Source organism: Hippoglossus stenolepis, chromosome 7 (genome assembly GCF_022539355.2).
Source record: "Hippoglossus stenolepis isolate QCI-W04-F060 chromosome 7, HSTE1.2, whole genome shotgun sequence".
Classification (NCBI taxonomy): domain Eukaryota; kingdom Metazoa; phylum Chordata; class Actinopteri; order Pleuronectiformes; family Pleuronectidae; genus Hippoglossus; species Hippoglossus stenolepis.
The window spans coordinates 27330706-27349164 of record NC_061489.1 but is presented as its reverse complement, the minus strand read 5'-3'; the positions used below and the strand labels follow the sequence as shown (position 1 = coordinate 27349164).

General features: G+C 42.4%; 1 protein-coding gene across 1 annotated transcript; it reads left to right on the top strand.

Annotated features, from left to right (window-relative positions):
- The first annotated feature begins 1098 nt into the window (after positions 1-1098).
- On the top strand, positions 1099-13333 carry emx3 (empty spiracles homeobox 3). Its single transcript, XM_035161610.2, has 3 exons — positions 1099-1808; positions 9387-9571; positions 11927-13333. Exons 1-3 carry the CDS (start codon positions 1439-1441, stop codon positions 12092-12094), a joined length of 723 nt encoding a protein of 240 aa, XP_035017501.1. The 5' UTR covers positions 1099-1438; the 3' UTR covers positions 12095-13333.
- The last annotated feature ends 5126 nt before the right edge of the window (positions 13334-18459 follow it).

Below are 18459 nucleotides of genomic sequence, written 5' to 3'. Positions count from 1 at the left end.
GACAGTCGTGTGTCTGTGACGTCCTGAAAACACTTCATCTTCTCTTCACGTCGTTAGAGCTGCAGTGAGGTGCAGGGTGGACTTTGGTTTGATTTATTAATAAAGTTTTAATAACCAGCGTGTCTTCAGTCTGTGTCGGCCACTGGGGACAGTGTCTTCAGTCTGTGGACAGAAGACACATTGTCCACAGACAAAATCTAAAAGTGATGATTTCAGACTGAGACACAAACATTCACAGCACTCGCCTGATCGCTGTCATGGCAACAACATTCATAGAAGCACTTCCTCTTTAGAAAGTTCTCGACAGAGTAAAAGCTGCAATGCTTATGGAACTGAATTATAGAGCTTTTATTTTGAAAGATTGTGAACTTGTCTCTGGAGTTTGTTTGACTGTCACTCTAACGTCAGTTCAGTAAATCATTCCAACTCGATTATAAACCACACACGTGAAGAGTGATCAAGACAATTCACTTTCATCTGATGAAAAACATTAAATCCTCAGTGCAGATAAACCAGGTGGGATGAACACAAAGTTTTATAACTTCGCTCTGCACCGCAGACTGTTTATAAAACAAGTGACAGAATATTTATTTTTATAAAGTTCACTTAAGTGACAAACTTCTTCTTCTTTGCTTGGTTTCTTGGCAACCGACAAAGAAGAAGTTCTTCACTAAATGCACTTAATAAAAAGAAAAATGAAGTTTGACTGATAAACCAGGGCAGCGTCTGTAATGCTCTGTTCTATTATTATGTTATATTATATATAACAGGTGTGTGTATATATAATAAAATATAATACAATATATATAACACAATATAGACACATTCCTGTGAGTCGTCCTCAAACTCTTCTGTATCCTGTCACTTCTTGTAGTTTGTTATAAGCCGTGGTGCAGAGTGAAGTTAGACACTTTGTGCTCATCCTACCTGGTTCATCTGAAGGTTTTAAATCAAACTGAATCGTCTTCACCACAGGTTTTATTCTCCCTTCTCCTCGCTCCATGAACAAAATGGCAGTGCGCGGAGCCGCCAGTGCGCATGCTCAGCGCACCTCTGGGCAGGGCAGGTATCAGTGCGCCGCCTGGAGACGGACTCACTCCAACAGGCAGCGGCACCGACGCAAGGAGACACCGACCGATCCGAGTCCTGTAGCCGCCGCTCAGCGCTGTCTCCCCGGCTGCAGCTCGGAGGACCCGCGCTCCCCGGACACTTTGACAGGAGTTGGTCTGGTTGAGGAGCGGAGCCGCGGACACCGCCCCGGAGCCAGGTGAACTTCAGCCGCCTCCAGGTGCGAGGAGCCGGGATTGGTGCAGGGTTTGACGCGCGGGCGGACACCGGGGAGCGGCATGTCTCTCCGGGGGCAGCTGGCTCTCTGAGTCCGAGGAAGTGGACGCAGAGTTTTTAAATCTCCACCGTGTTGAGCTCCGGGTTCGTCACCATGTTCCAGCACAGCAGCCACAAGAAATGCTTCACCATCGAGTCCCTGGTCGGGAAGGAGGCGGGCGGCCACAGCGGCGGCCCCGGGGACGAGCCCATCCGGCCCACGGCGCTCCGCTTCCCCGAGTCCCTGCACCCCGCGGCCGGGATCTTCGGCTCCTGCTTCCAGGGGGGCGGCGGCAGGACTTTGTACTCGGCCGGGCCGGACATGGTGCTCCAGGAGCCCGGGACGCACACGCAGAGCCCCGGTGGTCTGCCGCTGCACCCGCTGCAGATCCCCCCGCAGAGCTTCTTCAGCCCGCAGCACCGGGACGCGCTGAGCTTCTACCCCTGGGTCCTGAGGAGCCGCTACCTGGGCCACCGCTTCCAAGGTGAGGGGGTTCTGATGTTTCATTCTGTGGTTTCTGTCCCACTTCAGTCAGTCGTGATCAATATGAATCAAATACATGTGAATCTCTCACTTTTATTCTTTAACATCAGTTCAATGAAGCTGCTTTGATTCGTATTACATTTGGAATAAATCATCAGAATATAATTATGATCGATTTCTGACCGTGTGACACTTGATTGACATGAATGAATTGATCTGGATTTTCATTCATATAATTATTATAACATGAGAAGATCTTTTCCTCATATTTAATCAACACGATGGATTTTCTTCATTTTTTATTGCAGCATCTTCTGCTGATTGTTTTCTTCTTATTACAGATTCTCAGGGTTCGCAGATAAATAGAGTTAATTATATATATTTATATTAACTCTGTGTATTGATCGATGGAGCCTGTTGATTCTGAGGCCTCGTGTTTTTATTCTTATCTTTATTTTCCGTTAAATTCCGGTGAATCGTGGATTTAAACACATGTGAAGGTGAAACCAGGTCAAAACAGCAAATAACAAAAAGATTTAACGTTATATTCAAATTAAAACACATATTCAAACTTTATTTAAACAGCATCACACACTAATGTTTAAACTTTATTTAAACAGCATCATACACTAATATTCAAACTTTATTTAAACAGTATTACACACTAATATTCAAACTTTATTTAAACAGTATTACACACTAATATTCAAACTTTATTTAAACAGTATTACACACTAATACTAAAACTTTATATAAACAGTATTACACACTAATATTCAAACTTTATTTAAACAGCATCACACACTGATATTTAAACTTTATTTAAACCTGTGTTTTTGTTTGGGTGAAGCTCATATCAAATTACTGCTTCATTTACAAATAGAACATCAATAACATTTGGACGCTTTTAGATCCGTGAATCAACTTTATTATCGCGGGTGTTTGATTCTTGTTCATTAAAGATTTTTTAACTTTCGACTTGAATGAAATTATAGAAAAAAAGAAAAGAAGAAATGGATCAAATTTTTCTTTTTTCTTATTGTAAATTAACTTTTTTAATCAATTTTAAACGAGATTTATCTTCAAACTAAAAGAAAAATTAACCTGATGAGGCTTCACATGAAAATCACACATTCACTTCTCACTTAAATAAAAAAGTACATTTTGTGTTTTCAGTGTAAACTCAAGATTATTTTCAGTGTATATAATGATAATAATGATAAATGGTTTATAATAAATATAAACTGAAGCTTTTCATATCTGTGCAATGAGTCTAAACAACTAGTAAAGTTAAAAGTAAAATGACGAAACCACAAGAAGACAAAGTGACATCAGGAGAAATTTAATAATTTTATTTGTATTGTGACAAACATAAAATAATCTCGTTCAATTTTATTGATATTTACAAAAAAGAGATTGTTCGAAGTAAAATGAATTATTCAGTTTCTCAACATTTGTGACACAGAAATCCGGAGGAATTATAAATTATATATATATATTTATATATAAATGATATAATTATACTGATTAAATAACATTAAGATATATTAATATTGTAATCAGATGGAAACATGATGTTATTCCTATAAGTAAAATTTAGTTAAAGGGTATAAATAATAACAATAAATTAATTACATTAAAAATAAAACATGCAATGATATCAACATTTTCATATCTATAAAACAAATGTAGATATGGATGAAAACAAAACTCATACATGTGATGTATATATTATATATTAAATATGATAAATACAGATATGAGAACTTGACCTGTGAATATTTAAAGATGGTTTTATTGAACTCTTATTTAAATTATTTAACGGTGACTGATGTCAGACTGACAGGAAGAAAACTTTATTACATCAGACGTCATTTGTTCATTTATTTATATACATATTTAGTTGGTTTGTTTTTATTTGTTTAACATCCAGTCTCCCTTCGTTTTCCTCTCGGCTTTAAATTTGAAAAGCTCAACTTCCTGTGTGTGAAACGTTAATGTAAAGTTTGATCATTTTTAATATCGGAAACGTTCAGTAGATTTAACTCTTTTGTCTTGTTGTGTTTCCTGTTGTTTTAAATCTGTCTTCATGTTTCATGTTTTAAAAATGAGACTTTCTTCTTTTTGTCTCTTTTTAAATTTAATATCTTTGAGTTTTAAACTTCGTTCACACGACACAACAAACTTTTCACAGTTTCTGATCAGTGATGAAAATGAGTTGAAAGTTGAAATCACAGAAACAGAAACAGTTTCCTCTCCAAGTTGAAATCCAGAGTTTGTGTTTGTTCCTGACCTTTGACCTCTGGGTTAATGATCAGAGCGGTGCTGTCAGCTGATTGGTGTTCGTCACTGTCAATCATCGCTTCTCTGTTATCACCGTCCGAACAATGTCAGTTTCCTAAAATAATAAAAAGTCAAAGATTTGATTTTTACTTTCATTTACGTATAAATTATTGCTGTTATCAAACTTTAAAAAAAATATAAAATTATTCACATTTTCAGTGAAACAACAATAAAACTATTTTTATTAAAATCATAAATTTCAAATAAAACTAATAGAACCTGTAATAATGTTAATATACTTTAGTTTAAATACCTGTTGTAAAACCATGTGATGCAGTTATCTCACTGTTAATATCTGGTTTGTCCACATGTTCAATTTATTCTGTGTTTGTGTAACGATCTCGTGCAGTTTGTGACAGGTGATGATGTGTATTCACCTGTCAGACACACAACACACACACACACACACACACACACACACACACACACACACACACACACACACACACACACACACATTCTTTTAAACAAGTCGCAGTTCAGTGCATAAAAATGAGAAATTCATCAGATTTCTCCATAAACCCCGGTGGATATCACAAGTGGAGGTTTAACTTGTTGCTTCTTTTAATTTTCATAGTTTTATTGAAATAACAAAATATAATTTTCTCACTTCTCTTGTTGGATTTAACATTAGACTTTAAACTGACAGTCAACATTAAGCCGTTGGTGCTACAATGCGCCCGGTTGAAGCCACATCTATTAAACGTCTGATCCTCAGATGTAATAAAGACTTTAATGAAGCTGCTCTGCTGCTCCGCAGATGATTACAGCTGTTGACTCTGTTTAATGAGGCTGAAGTTCATGATTATTGTCAACAACCAGGAATAAAAAGAGTCATCACAGGTTCCAGGAACAAGTTCAGTCACTAAATTTAAACTCATGAAAAATGACTGAAGCAGTGAAGTTTCAATCATTATTGATTCTGTTCAACTATTGATGAGTTATAATCTAGTTCTAGTTATAATTTAAATTGTGGCTCTTGACGCCTTAAAAACAGAAACTGAATAAGATTCAAATATGACATTAAATGTCGTGTTTTTAAAAACGTCTGTGTGATAAAATATTATTCTAAAGCTGTTTTCAGACGTGAACTGAACCACTGACATGTTCCTCACATGTTCCTCACATGTTCCTCACATGTTCCTCTCATGTTCCTCACATGTTCCTCACATGTTCCTCACATGTTCCTCTCATGTTCCTCTCATGTTCCTCTCATGTTCTGTGTGTGAGAACATGGTCAGTTTCTCCCCTGAGATCGTTCAGGGGAAGCTTCGCCTCAGTCATCGTTAAATATTGATTATCTGGACATTGATTACTTTATAATAAATTTAGTTTTTTATATTTGAAAAAGTTCAGGATCATCTCTGTGCTGAGAGAACCTCGTTCTACACTAATGTGGAAATAATCATCTATCATGAAAATCAAATCAGTTGCTTTAATCACACACACACACACACACACACACACACACACACACACACACACACACACACACACACACACACACACACACACACACACACAGGTCTGGACTTGTTGTCAGTGCCAGGGGACCCTGATTCACCATCTGCCCCAACAAAACTCCTCCTCTTCGTCGTCTTCCTCCTCTTCCTCCCCCTCTTCTTTCTCTCCTCCTTTCTTTGTCATTCTTTCTGCTCTCTCCTCCTCTTCCTCAGTATTTTCAGTCTACAGTTACTTCTCACTTGTTTTGCCTCCTCGTCTTCCTCCTTCTCCTCTTTCGTCTTTCTTTCATCTTCTCCTCCTTTTGATTTACACACATTTTACTTTTCTTTCTCTCTTTGTTACTCCAGCCTCTTCTTCTTCCTCTTCCTTCTCCTCCTCTTCTTCTTCCTCTTCCTACTCCTCTTCCTCGTCCCTCTGGGTTCAATGTGATAAGTCGCTTGTCATCTCGTGATTTGCAGATATTTGCTACAGACAGACAAAAGACCAGCGAGCGTATGATTGACAGCTTCCAGTTCTTCGTCGCAGTGTTTACATTCCTCCTCTTCTTCGTTCATCGTAGCAGCTGATTCTGTTCGTCAGAGACTCTGCTCGCTCTGCGGACTTCCTGGTTCCTGAAATGATGACATGTTTAAAGTGTTTAAAGGATGATGGGAGTTGTAGTCTTCATCATGAGTTAGTTGTTGTGCAGCAGCAGTGAGGGATGATGGGAGTTGTAGTCTTCATCATGAGTTAGTTGTTGTGCAGCAGCAGTGAGGGATGATGGGAGTTGTAGTCTTCATCATGAGTTAGTTGTTGTGCAGCAGCAGTGAGGGATGATGGGAGTTGTAGTCTTCATCATGAGTTAGTTGTTGTGCAGCAGCAGTGAGGGATGATGGGAGTTGTAGTCTTCATCATGAGTTAGTTGTTGTGCAGCAGCAGTGAGGGATGATGGGAGTTGTAGTCTTCATCATGAGTTAGTTGTTGTGGAGCAGCAGTGAGGGATGATGGGAGTTGTAGTCTTCATCATGAGTTAGTTGTTGTGCAGCAGCAGTGAGGGATGATGGGAGTTGTAGTCTTCATCATGAGTTAGTTGTTGTGGAGCAGCAGTGAGGGATGATGGGAGTTGTAGTCTTCATCATGAGTTAGTTGTTGTGGAGCAGCAGTGAGGGATGATGGGAGTTGTAGTCTTCATCATGAGTTAGTTGTTGTGCAGCAGCAGTGAGGGATGATGGGAGTTGTAGTCTTCATCATGAGTTAGTTGTGGAGCAGCAGTGAGGGATGATGGGAGTTGTAGTCTTCATCATGAGTTAGTTGTTGTGGAGCAGCAGTGAGGGATGATGGGAGTTGTAGTCTTCATCATGAGTTAGTTGTTGTGCAGCAGCAGTGAGGGATGATGGGAGTTGTAGTCTTCATCATGAGTTAGTTGTTGTGCAGCAGCAGTGAGGGATGATGGGAGTTGTAGTCGTCTTCCTCCAGTGGACAGCAGCTGACTGACTCACAGTGAATAAAGCAGCTTCCTGTTAAAACTCAGTGTTTCTCTGACTCGGCCTAAATGTTTAAATAAAGTTACAGATTGAAACTTCTTGATTCAAGCAAATATTCTGTTTGATGGTTAAATAAAGTTTATTACAAATCTTCACCTCATCTGTTAAAATGTCAAAATAAAAATACAACCTTCACTCTTTCTTTAGATTTTTCTTCTGCTGCAGTTTTTTCTGAACGTTGTTTGGAACCTTTGCACCAAACGTCTCCGACCTGTTGTCGTGTTGTCGTGTTGTGGGTCCATTAGTGCGTAAACTCTGCAGCACGTTGTCATTAGCAGCTTCCAGGATGTGAGCCGGTGTGTTACACGGGTCGAAACCTTCAAACTAAAAGTCATTAGAGGCTGAAAACTGGAGTTTTTCTTTTTCACAGAAGATTCAGTTTGTCGGGTTCCTCTGCTTTTATCAGAACAGGAAACACAAACACAACAATTCAAACTTCTCTCACAAAACCTTCACAGTGAAAACGTCTCATTAACAGGAAGCTCTGACCTCTGACCTCTGAGCAAATCCTCCGTCGACCTTCAGAAATATGACGTTTAGTGTTGTTGCTCCTAAAGTCACATGAGCTCAGTTTTTACTGGTTGTGTGTTAACGACGACAACAGGCTGTTAGTTGTGTTTAACCTGTGTGGGTCAGTGTGGGTCAAAGTGCATCACACTAATAAATGTGTTGAGTTTAGCAAAATGTGTGAATCAGATTTGCAAAGTAACAGATGAAGTGTTTATAGTGTGTGACTGATTCGATGAAGTTGTTTTGCCAGTTCACAGTTTTGTTCAGAGAATTAAACTATTTAGTTTAACTGGACATTTTATTATCAAGTTTATTTATTTGGCCAGAAAACTTTATTTTCTATCATAATAATAATGATCATTTTAGTTATGATTATTATTATTAAGTTGGTTAAACTTGAATCTATTTTACCACCAAGTTTATGTCACATTAATTATATCATTTTACAATTATTATTATTCCTCCTGTATATGTCTATAAAATAAATGAGCATCTTCTGTGACTCTGCGGTCGCCACTGACTCGACCCGTCACGACCTCCGACCTCCGTGTCAACTCCTTACATTGAAGCGTGGACACGTTTTATTTGATATTCAACAGAAATCAACCGTCATATTTGCACACACAGACGCAGTCGATTCCCACTTTGCATGTGAATATCACTTCAAGCCGCCGCTGGATACGTGTCGGCCTCCGATGCACGGCATCATTGTCCCGTCGACCCCTGGACGCCACCGACCAACCGACTCTTTTGCGTGCGGCGTGGCGCCCTCCTTTCAGCCGAGCGGCGGCGGTTGAAGGGCGTTCTTTCGTGGATTTGTTTTTATGTAAACTGCTTTGAAAGATTACCGTGCGATTTCAATAAAGGTTCAGAAAAATAAAGCAGATGTTGCGTGTGGCTTAGGAGGACGAGCGAGGACACAAAGAGACGGCGTCCATGTTTTTCTGACGGCGTCTCGCTCGGATCAGGATTCAGAGTCGACACGTCCGATAAACAAATTTCTGTCGGCTTCTCACTTCTCTGTGGCGAAGAAATCAAATCACTTCATCGGTAAAAAGTAAAATTAGATGAACCATGGGGGGAAAATACAAATGATCAAATTCCGCTTGTACAGTACACACACATATATTAATAAGTATTTACATAAATACGACTCCAGTCAAACCACTTTGTGTTTATCAGCCGATTCTGACGAGCTTCATATTTCAATATTCATCTTCTTGTTAAAGTGTCGCATTAAAGACGTCAGGTCCACGTTGAGTCAAACGAGGACACGTTACCCATGATTCATAGCTCTTCCTGTCGGTGACACTGTGATGTAAGAACAGTCATAGAACAGTCATAGAATTTCATTATTTTCAAACAAAGGTTTTACATTATGCCGTCGTTAATTATAACAATATAAACAAATAGATATTACAAACAGAAGCTGCTGTTCACACTGTTTGTTTTGTAATCCTCAGTTTGATCAGTCGTGTCTCCCTCGTCTTCTTCTTCCTCTGCCGCCGTCTGAATATCCGGTGCCAAGATGGCGGCTGTGGAGACTTTGTTTCCGGTGCTCGTCGTGCGCTGCTTGTTTTTCCACCCGTCAAAGTGAACGCACACGTTCTCAGAAGAGACGATAAAAGAGTTGAAGTACGAGAACTGAGACGAAGGTTTCACATCAGCCGTGACCTTTGTGTTTATTGGACGTTGTGTGAACGTGTGATAAATGATTGTGTGTTTGTGTGTGTGTCCAGGTGACGACACCAGTCCGGAGAACCTGCTGCTCCACGGGCCGTTCTCCAGGAAACCCAAACGCATTCGGACGGCGTTCTCTCCGTCTCAGCTGCTGCGTCTGGAACGAGCCTTCGAGAAGAATCACTACGTGGTCGGAGCTGAGAGGAAGCAGCTGGCCAGCGGGCTGTGCCTGACCGAGACGCAGGTAGGCATGATGGGAAATGGAGGAGGAGCCTGACGTGTGTGTGTGTGTTTGTGCGAGAGAGAGAGAGATTTGAACCTGGAACCCTGCCGGTGTCAGTGCCTTGCTCAGTGAGCGTTTCCTCTGAAAACATTTCCATTCAAACGTCTCGTAGTGTCCTCGTCGTCTCTGGAGCTGATCCAGGTCCGAGGAATGATGGGGGGGGGTGAGTCAGCAGTTAGTCAGCTTCCTTCCTCCTTCTCTCACTGTTTGTCATCAGGTCGCCACGGCGATACGAACCCTGACGCCAGTGAAAGGACGTGAATCATCCGCAGTTATTTATGAGCTAATTTCACAGCCGAGGAGGGGGAGGATCCATCAATCAGAGAAATGCAGACATCAGCGGTTATTAATCACACGTAAATCACCGCCTCGGCACCTTTAGAGACGATCATGACGAGCTGCGTCCCCGACTCTCCCAGAGTCAGAGGAGCAGTTTTAAGAGCTGATTCATGAGGTGATTAGCGTAGCTTAGCTTAGCATAAAGGCTGGAAGCAGTTTGCTAAGACACGGATTCGTACTTTTACTTGACCAAAGTATCTGATTACTTCCTCCTGACTCTGAGAGTAACATTAAAGATTCTGTTCATCTTCAGGTTGATGATTTTAATGAGTGTAAAATGTTTTCACAGGATGAGTCCTGATCAGTGACCTCTGACCTTTCCTCTTACATCACCGTCCCATGACTCCGCCTACTTAAGAAAATATTAGAATCTGATTGGCCGGTGTCGACATTAATGACCTGGTGACGTTAGAGGTCAGAGGTCACAAGGACGTTGTCCTCCTCCTTTAGTTCGGATCATTTCACTGTAACGTCAGTTTACACAGACGCTCGTAAACCTCTCAGGAATCTCCTCAGTGTTGTGGAACCTCCTGGGGACACATTCCTGTCTGACTCCCCTGAGGCTACACCGACATCTTCCAGAAGTTAATCCCTCCAGGTGAAAGTGGCCCCGGGGCCCTCGGCCTCGGGCCCCTGGGCCTGGTGCCCTCGGCCCCTCGGGCAGCGTGAGGACACAGAACTGAACTGACTTCAGTCTGCAAACACAAAACTCCTTCAACACACTGAACAGTTCCACGTCCATCTCCTCCTCTGGTTCCTCCTCTTGTCCCTCCTCTGGTTCCTCCTCTGGTTCCTCCTCTGGTTCCTCCTCTGGTTCCTCCTCTGGTTCCTCCTCTGGTTCATCCTCTGGTTCCTCCTCTTGTTCATCCTCTTGTTCCTCCTCTGGTTCCTCCTCTGGTTCCTCCTCTGGTTCCTCCTCTGGTTCCTCCTCTTGTTCATCCTCTGGTTCCTCCTCTGGTTCCTCCTCTGGTTCCTCCTCTTGTTCCTCCTCTTGTTCCTCCTCTGGTTCCTCCTCTGGTTCCTCCTCTGGTCCCTCCTGGTTCCTCCCCCCCCTCCTCTCTGGTTCTCCTCCTCTGTTCTCCTCTGGTTCCTCCTCCTCTGGTTCCTCCTCTTGTTCCTCCTCTGGTTCCTCCTCTGGTCCCTCCTCTGGTTCCTCCTCTTGTTCATCCTCTCCCTGTTCCTCCTCTGGTTCCTCCTCTGGTTCCTCCTCTGGTCCCTCCTCTGGTTCCTCCTCTGGTTCCTCCTCTGGTCCCTCCTCTGGTTCCTCTTCTCGTCCTCCTCTGGTTCCTCCTCTTTCCTCCTCTGGTTCCTCCTCTTGTTCCTCCTCTGGTTCCTCCTCTGGTTCCTCCTCTGGTTCCTCCTCTGGTCCCTCCTCTTGTTCCTCCTCTGGTTCCTCCTCTTGTTCCTCCTCTGGTTCCTCCACATTAAAGTTTGTTTCTTTAATTTGAGCCCTAATACTTATATTCACATGAAGAATAAAACCCTTCACTGTGACTTGAAGTGAATCAAAGTCAGATATTCTCTCCTCTGATGACAAAGTCATGTGATTTGTTTTGAGTCATAGAATATTTAAGTCTCAGGAGCAGTTTAACACTTCATCTCGTCTCGTCGCTGACAGACTCACAACTCGAAGCTGTTCTAACCGTCCTGAGCACCGACACGTCACAACTGTGTGTGTGTGTGCGATTGTTTGTGTTCATTTTGTCTCTGTTGGTTGATTTGTGTTGCATCTCTTTTTATGAACTATTTAAACCATTTAAAGTAACTCAGCCCTGAAAAGATGCTTCTCACGTTGATATTAAATTGGGAAATCAGCCGTTCTAGTTAATTATGTGGATTTTACTTTGTCTCTGAGGTCAAAGGTCAGAGAATTCCTGAAGTCGTGAACACGGACGAACAGAATAAAGTGTTGTGTAACGTTTTGTTTGTGTTTGTCATTTTAACGTATTGAAACGTTTTCTCCGTGTCTCCGTCCAGGTGAAGGTGTGGTTCCAGAACCGCCGGACGAAGCACAAGCGTCAGAAGTTGGAGGAGGAGTCTCCAGAGGCTCTGCTGAAGAGGAAGGGCAGTCAACACGTCAGCCGCTGGAGAGCCGCCACGCAGCAGGGCGCCGGCGAGGACGTGGACGTCATCAGCGAGGACTAGACTGCAGCACACACACACACACACACACACACACACACACACACACACACACACACACACACCTCTGAGGACTGACGATCCCTGAACACATCAGGGAGCCAGAGGGACACGGATCCTGTTGACATGACGACGGGAACAAAAAAAACTCCTCAGCCCCGAGGGCGGAGCTTAAAACAAACTGTGACTTCCTGTCAGAGTTGGACTGAAGAGGAAGATCTGACGCGTGTGAGCGGCAGAAATAAAGAAACAGCTGTTGACTGAAAAAACGATTTTGGTGCCAAACAAAACCAGCGTCCTGAAAAAGAAAGTGGGGATGAGAGCGAGAGGAGAAGCTGCGTCGCTGCCGCAGGTTTCTGAGCGTCTGTCGACAGCAGACGGACGACGAGTCGCAGGAAATCTGCTCCACACGTCTGGAGGAAGAACGTTCACCCTCAAAGTTTCTTTTAACTAAAGTAAAAATCCTCCGTCTGTGACGATCAACACTGTTCACACCTGATTTCAAACCGTCACTGACAGAAACGTCCTGCAGGGGGCGTCAGTCGTCTTTTCTCCTAAATTAAATCGTCTCCGTCGTTAGTTTCGATAAAAACACGTTTTCAGTCTCATCGCGTTTTGATCGTGTTCGTTTTCTAAATTCCGAACATGAAGAGACTCAAACCAACAGCGTCGGTGCGTCTCTCATCACCTTCCCCCCCCCTCTCGGTGCCTCTCTCTGGTTCCGACTGAAGAAACAGCTGCTCAAAGAAAAACTAGTTTGTTAGTTGTTTTCTGTTCGTCTGATCGTTGGTTTGAGTCTTTTTAAATAACATTAATAAAATATAAAATCAACTTGAAGGCAGCATCGGGTCAAACGTCGCCACAGTTTTCTGTCGGAAACATAAATGTTTAACTGTTTCAGGAAGTCAGGTGTGTTTCCGGTTGTTGCTCAGCGGCACTGCGGCAGAGCTGCAGCTGATCTGTTTCACTTTTCACTGCTGTGAAAGTTTTTTTTATTGGAAACAAACAAAAAAAAGTTGTAGTTATTTATGTAAAAATGGATTTGAAAAGTATTCTATGCATCTGATGTGTAAATAATGACGCTGATAAAAACAACGTGTTTCTCTCTTCATCTGTTTGTTCTGTTCATTTCTTCTTCTTGGACAGATTTACCTCATCATCTCCACATGTAGCACTTCTTCTTCTTTTTTATTCTTCATCTTCTCCTTCACTTCTTCTTCTTTGTCATTTCTACGTTTTCCTCGTTTTAGGATGGAATGCACTAACACTGTTTGACTCTGAACAAGAATAAGAAAGAAACTTTGTACTTCCTGTGTTCACATTTGGAAAAAATATAAATAAAATGAAATAAAATGAAACTGTGTTGAATCAATTTTCTATGTTTTCTGTTAATTTGGTTTGAATTGTGTTTTTCAGATGATAAAATAAAAATGATGAGTCAGTGATTTTAAAGTTGAGAAGATCTTTAAGTTGGATGCAATTTAAGGACTTTGTTTTTAAAGAAAACGTAAAGAAATTAATATTAATTATAATAATAATTATTATTTTAACATTTTCTTTTGTCTCCAATTTCATGTTTCTCCTAAAAAATGAAACATGAATCGTGTGAATATATCGAACATGAAACATGAGCTGAAATATGAACAACAATGATTCAGTTGTAATGTTGTTGCTCTAAATGATTTTCTACTCTCACGTCTATTTGTACTTGACTGTTAATAATAATAAAGTGAATCAGTTATAAACACATTGATTCACTCAGACTGAGGAAAAGAGTCGAATGTGTCTGAATGAGCACGTTTCAGTTTCAGGAACAGATCCTGGATCTGTTTCAAACCCTCAAACCGACCACAGATTAATAAGTGACAGATTAAAGAAGATGAAATAATCCCGGTGAACAGGACACGATGACATCACAGGAAAACAAACTGAGCTTCACACATGACCCGTTAGAAATCATCATCAAACTGAATCCCCCCCCCCATCGCTGATACCTGTCTGTGTTGCTGCTGTTGCCATGGAGACGTTTCAATATTCACACTGAGACGATGAAATCAAATAACAGATGGTGGAAATCATGTAGGTGCACGATCGACAGAAACAAATTACCTCCTCTGAGTGTGTGTGTGTGTGTGTGTGTGTGTGTGTGTGTGTGTGTGTGTGTTTGTGTGTTTTGGGGGGGGGGGGCAGGTGATCCATGGTGGTTAGTGATAGTTATTAATTTAATTATCAAAGCATCATGTTAAGCAGATTTTCCGGCTGAGGACCTGAAGAACATGTCAGAGTCTGGAAGCTTCACAGTGAGCGAGTGCTTCTTCAGATGAGAAACACAAACTCCAGGAAATAGTGTCAGGACATTTTCTTTACAGAGTTTATTAGTGAAAACAGATTTAAAGTCGAATAAAAAGTGAAAACAAGAACACGCTGAGGGTTTGTTGACAGCAAGAAACCAAAGTTATTCATTTCTAATATATTATTGAATAAGTTTCTGGGCTTCGTTTATCATTGAAGCTTTTTCTCTGTAACGTGAAGTTTGTTTCTCACTTGTCGAGGTAATCGTCCTCCAATCAGCCGAGAGCCACAATTACCGTCAATCACCAGGACCTCTGCGTGTGTTGAATCCGAGGGGCTGACGCTAATCAAACTATTTATCCAAAGAAAACAAGTTAACCAGCCACTCGTTATCAAACCTCTAATCAGACTAATCAACTTAATTGCTGCAAATAAAAGCAATTAACATCAGAGGCAGTCGTTAGCCACTTTAACCGCGGCTCAGCATCACGAGCAACGACCACACGAGCACGGCACGAGGGACGGAGATGAGTTTCTACTCCAGGTATTAGTCTGTTCCGGCATTTTCATGTCAAATGACCACAAACACACAATAAAGTTCAGATCGTGGAGCCGTGGTATCGATGTCCCACCGACCAATCACGAGTGTCAGCTGTCAATCAAGATGTCCTGATTTTACATGACAAAATAACTAATCAAAACCAAACTTAGTTGAGCTTATGGACGATGCTGCAGCCAGCCACCAGGGGGCGATAGCACGTGTAGCAGCAACTGCCAAAAATGACCATGGGAAAAATGGAACGTCTATAAAAGTTGATGATTCACGTCCGTCGATAATCACACGGCGTTTATGGGCCACGTGCACGGCTGCGCCTCAGTAATCGTCAGGTGATTGATGAGCTAATGCTCAATGATGAGCCGAGGAAAACGTTTCTCTAGATACAGAAGAGACGAAACCGCGGCTGCAGAATGTAAACGGCGATCGACCTCATCGATGTTTGTCCCGATGTTTCCTCAAAACCTCGTCTGACCTAAAACACTGTTCAACCCCCCCCCCCCTCCTGGACAAAAGCCAAACCCGCCTCGAGTTGTAACTTTAGTTAAAACACGGTGCCTCTCGTGTTGCCATGACGATGGGGCTGTTGGGTTTGATTTACGAGCGCCATGACGGGATAATGACAGGCTTCGGCGCTGTGCTGCCAGTGTAGCTGCGTTTATAGACAGGACGAGCTGGTTCAGGCAGCGCAGACACTGCTCCCAGATCAGCCTCCAACCTCCACAGACGATGGAGAGCGCCAGGAGGAAGAGCTGATCCTGAATCAGCGCCCGTAGGCGACCTCGCCTCCGCCGAGCGTTTCCGGAGAAGCCACCTGGATGGGCTTCTGTGATTGGCTGTTGAGGAGCACAGGGTTAATGATAGAGCGCCTCCAGTCACGCAGCTCGGCCAGTAAAATGTTTTTTTTATGAATCAGTGAAAGAGCTCAAATTAAGTGTAATGACAGCCGAGGCTCCGAGAGCTGAAGAACACTGATTAAGATAATTACACTTGATCATAGAGAAAATAACATTTTAGTTCACGTTAACGCTCCAGACGCTCGCCATGATTCAGATCGCAGGTTTATTTCCGTGTTGCTTCATCGACTCTGAGGGAAGATGGGTCAATAAATCATTTCATCTTTTATGATTAAAGGACGTTTCTGCAAAGAACAAAGAAAAACGTTCTGATGAAACTGTAGAATTCGTGCCTTGAAATATTTATCCGACTGAATTTGAAATCATTTAGCTGTAAACATTAAATTCTGGAGACGCTGCTCTGGGAAAAGTTTAAATATTCATATATTTTTATTAGTGAGTTCGCAGAAAAATGATTCAATGTTCTGATATGGAGATTATAGGATCATTCTTTTTGTGATCTCGAGAGGAGCATCATTTTCTGGTGATTATAACATAACAAGCTTTGATTTCTGGCTCTGAAAATGATGAGATCATTATTTTGTTTGGTTTGTATAAAATACAAAGTAAAAGATTGATGAGGAAACAAAACGTGTTATAACGACATCACAGAACTGTTCAGCTGAGATGTTTTCAAGCTTCCGTAAACAGGTGAAGGTGAGAAAGTGAAGAGGTTTGAACACACACAGACACACACACAGACACACACACACACACACACACACACACACACACACACACACACACACACACGCACTGTTTCCTGTCACCTTGGCAGGACAACGTGACCGAACCTGTCGTGCAGGTAAACAGAGAGAAAACACAAAAACACTAATTATACAAATGTTTGAAATACAAACAGTCGTGCGTGGTGCGGCGCAGACAGAACGTCGGCCTCCAGCGAACGGCGACTGTCACACGATCACATCTGTTAGCAAAGCAAACCTGCATGAGAAACAGCTGAGTCGCACATTTTTGAATATGTCAACCAACCAGAATAGAAAGTTGATGAAAGAAAAAAGGAAATAAAAACTGATGGAGTCGTTATGTCTGAGGCCGCGAGCTCCGACAGCTGAGTGACGACGGACGAGCTCTGACATTTAATAATGATCATTACAGTTAGTGACACACCACAGACACACAATAACACAACAATGACACAACAATAACACAGCAGAACAGCAGCCAACTCCAACTCAGCCAACCAGTGACATCACAGGAAACATGGTCGACTCTGACATTAAAACTCCACGATCACTGCAGCTACAACCATTTTTAATTTGTCCACTGGTCAATAAAACATCAGGAAGATTAAAAGTTGAACCTACAGGGGGCGATGGAGATGCATTGGCTTCACATTTGGGAGCTGATGTGTCGTCCATCTTGTTTTACAGTCTTTGGCTGTGTCTCAATTCAGGGGCTGCATCCTTTGGAGGACGCGGCCTATGAAGAAGGCGTCCTGGTCCACAGAGGACACGCCTCCTGGTCCTGGGCCGGTAAGGATCCACCGGTAGGAGATGGAACATTTAAACAGAAGAGTCAACATTGGGCTGTTTTCACACCAGGAGACAGAAGCTGGAGTAAAGAAGTAAAGTAAGAAGAGTAACTCACAACCGTCTGTGACTCTGGAGACAGGTGGGACAATAATCTGCTACAGGACGTTTTACCATTGTCCACAGCGACGTGTCAAAGATGTTTCTGTCATTTCAGGACGTTCTTGTCTCTCTGATGTTTGTTCAAGTGTTTCTGATCAGTTTGGTTTGAATCATGATATAAAAACAGGCGGAGACGTGATGATTGACAGCTGACTCCTGACCTGGATGCTGTCGCTCCTCATCACCACCGACTCTGCTCCAGACGATGTGTCAGCACAAGATGGCAGCGCTCGTCTCCCGGAGGCTTTGGCTTCTTCTATGAAACAAATAAGTAAAACTGATAAAATATCTTTGAGTCCAAACGAGTGAAAATGTGACTCGAGATTCATGTTCAACAAAAACACGACCAGAGACTGTGGAATAAAGTGTAAACACAGTTTCACAAACTGGAGGAAAAAGGTTAGAATCTTATCCTCGTTTACTGCTAATCCCCCCCTCATGGAGGAGACGTTTTTTATTCAAATTAGCTCCTTTTTGCTCGTTAGCGCACCTGTGCTCTGTTCAGCTAATTAAAAACCAAATCCTGCAAATTTCTGCATCCGCCGACGGAGGCTCTGTTACCAAATACTGAGCAAGGCAGCACTGTGCTAATTAATGTTAGGAGGAGCAGGGTGTGTGTGTGTGTGTGTGCTCATTTACATAAACCTGTGCAGGAACACAACAGGACCTCCAGTTGTCGTGTGTGAGTCGGCGGGTGGCCGCTGTTGTGTTGCTGCAGACCCTCGAAGCATTTCAACACCTGAAGTGGGTCCTCGTCGTCTTCTGCTCCTCCTGCTCGGCTTCTTCTTCGTTGGTGGCGGTGGCGTTCAGCGGGAGGAAGCCTCCATCACTCGTTAGACTTTATAAGTGATTGTGAGTCAATGTCAGAAACAGGCTCCTGCAGGTTAATCAAAATGAACGTGTAAATAATGTTTGATTCCACCTGATCAGCTGGGTGTTAATCACATTCAAGACAAAGGAAAATTGAAT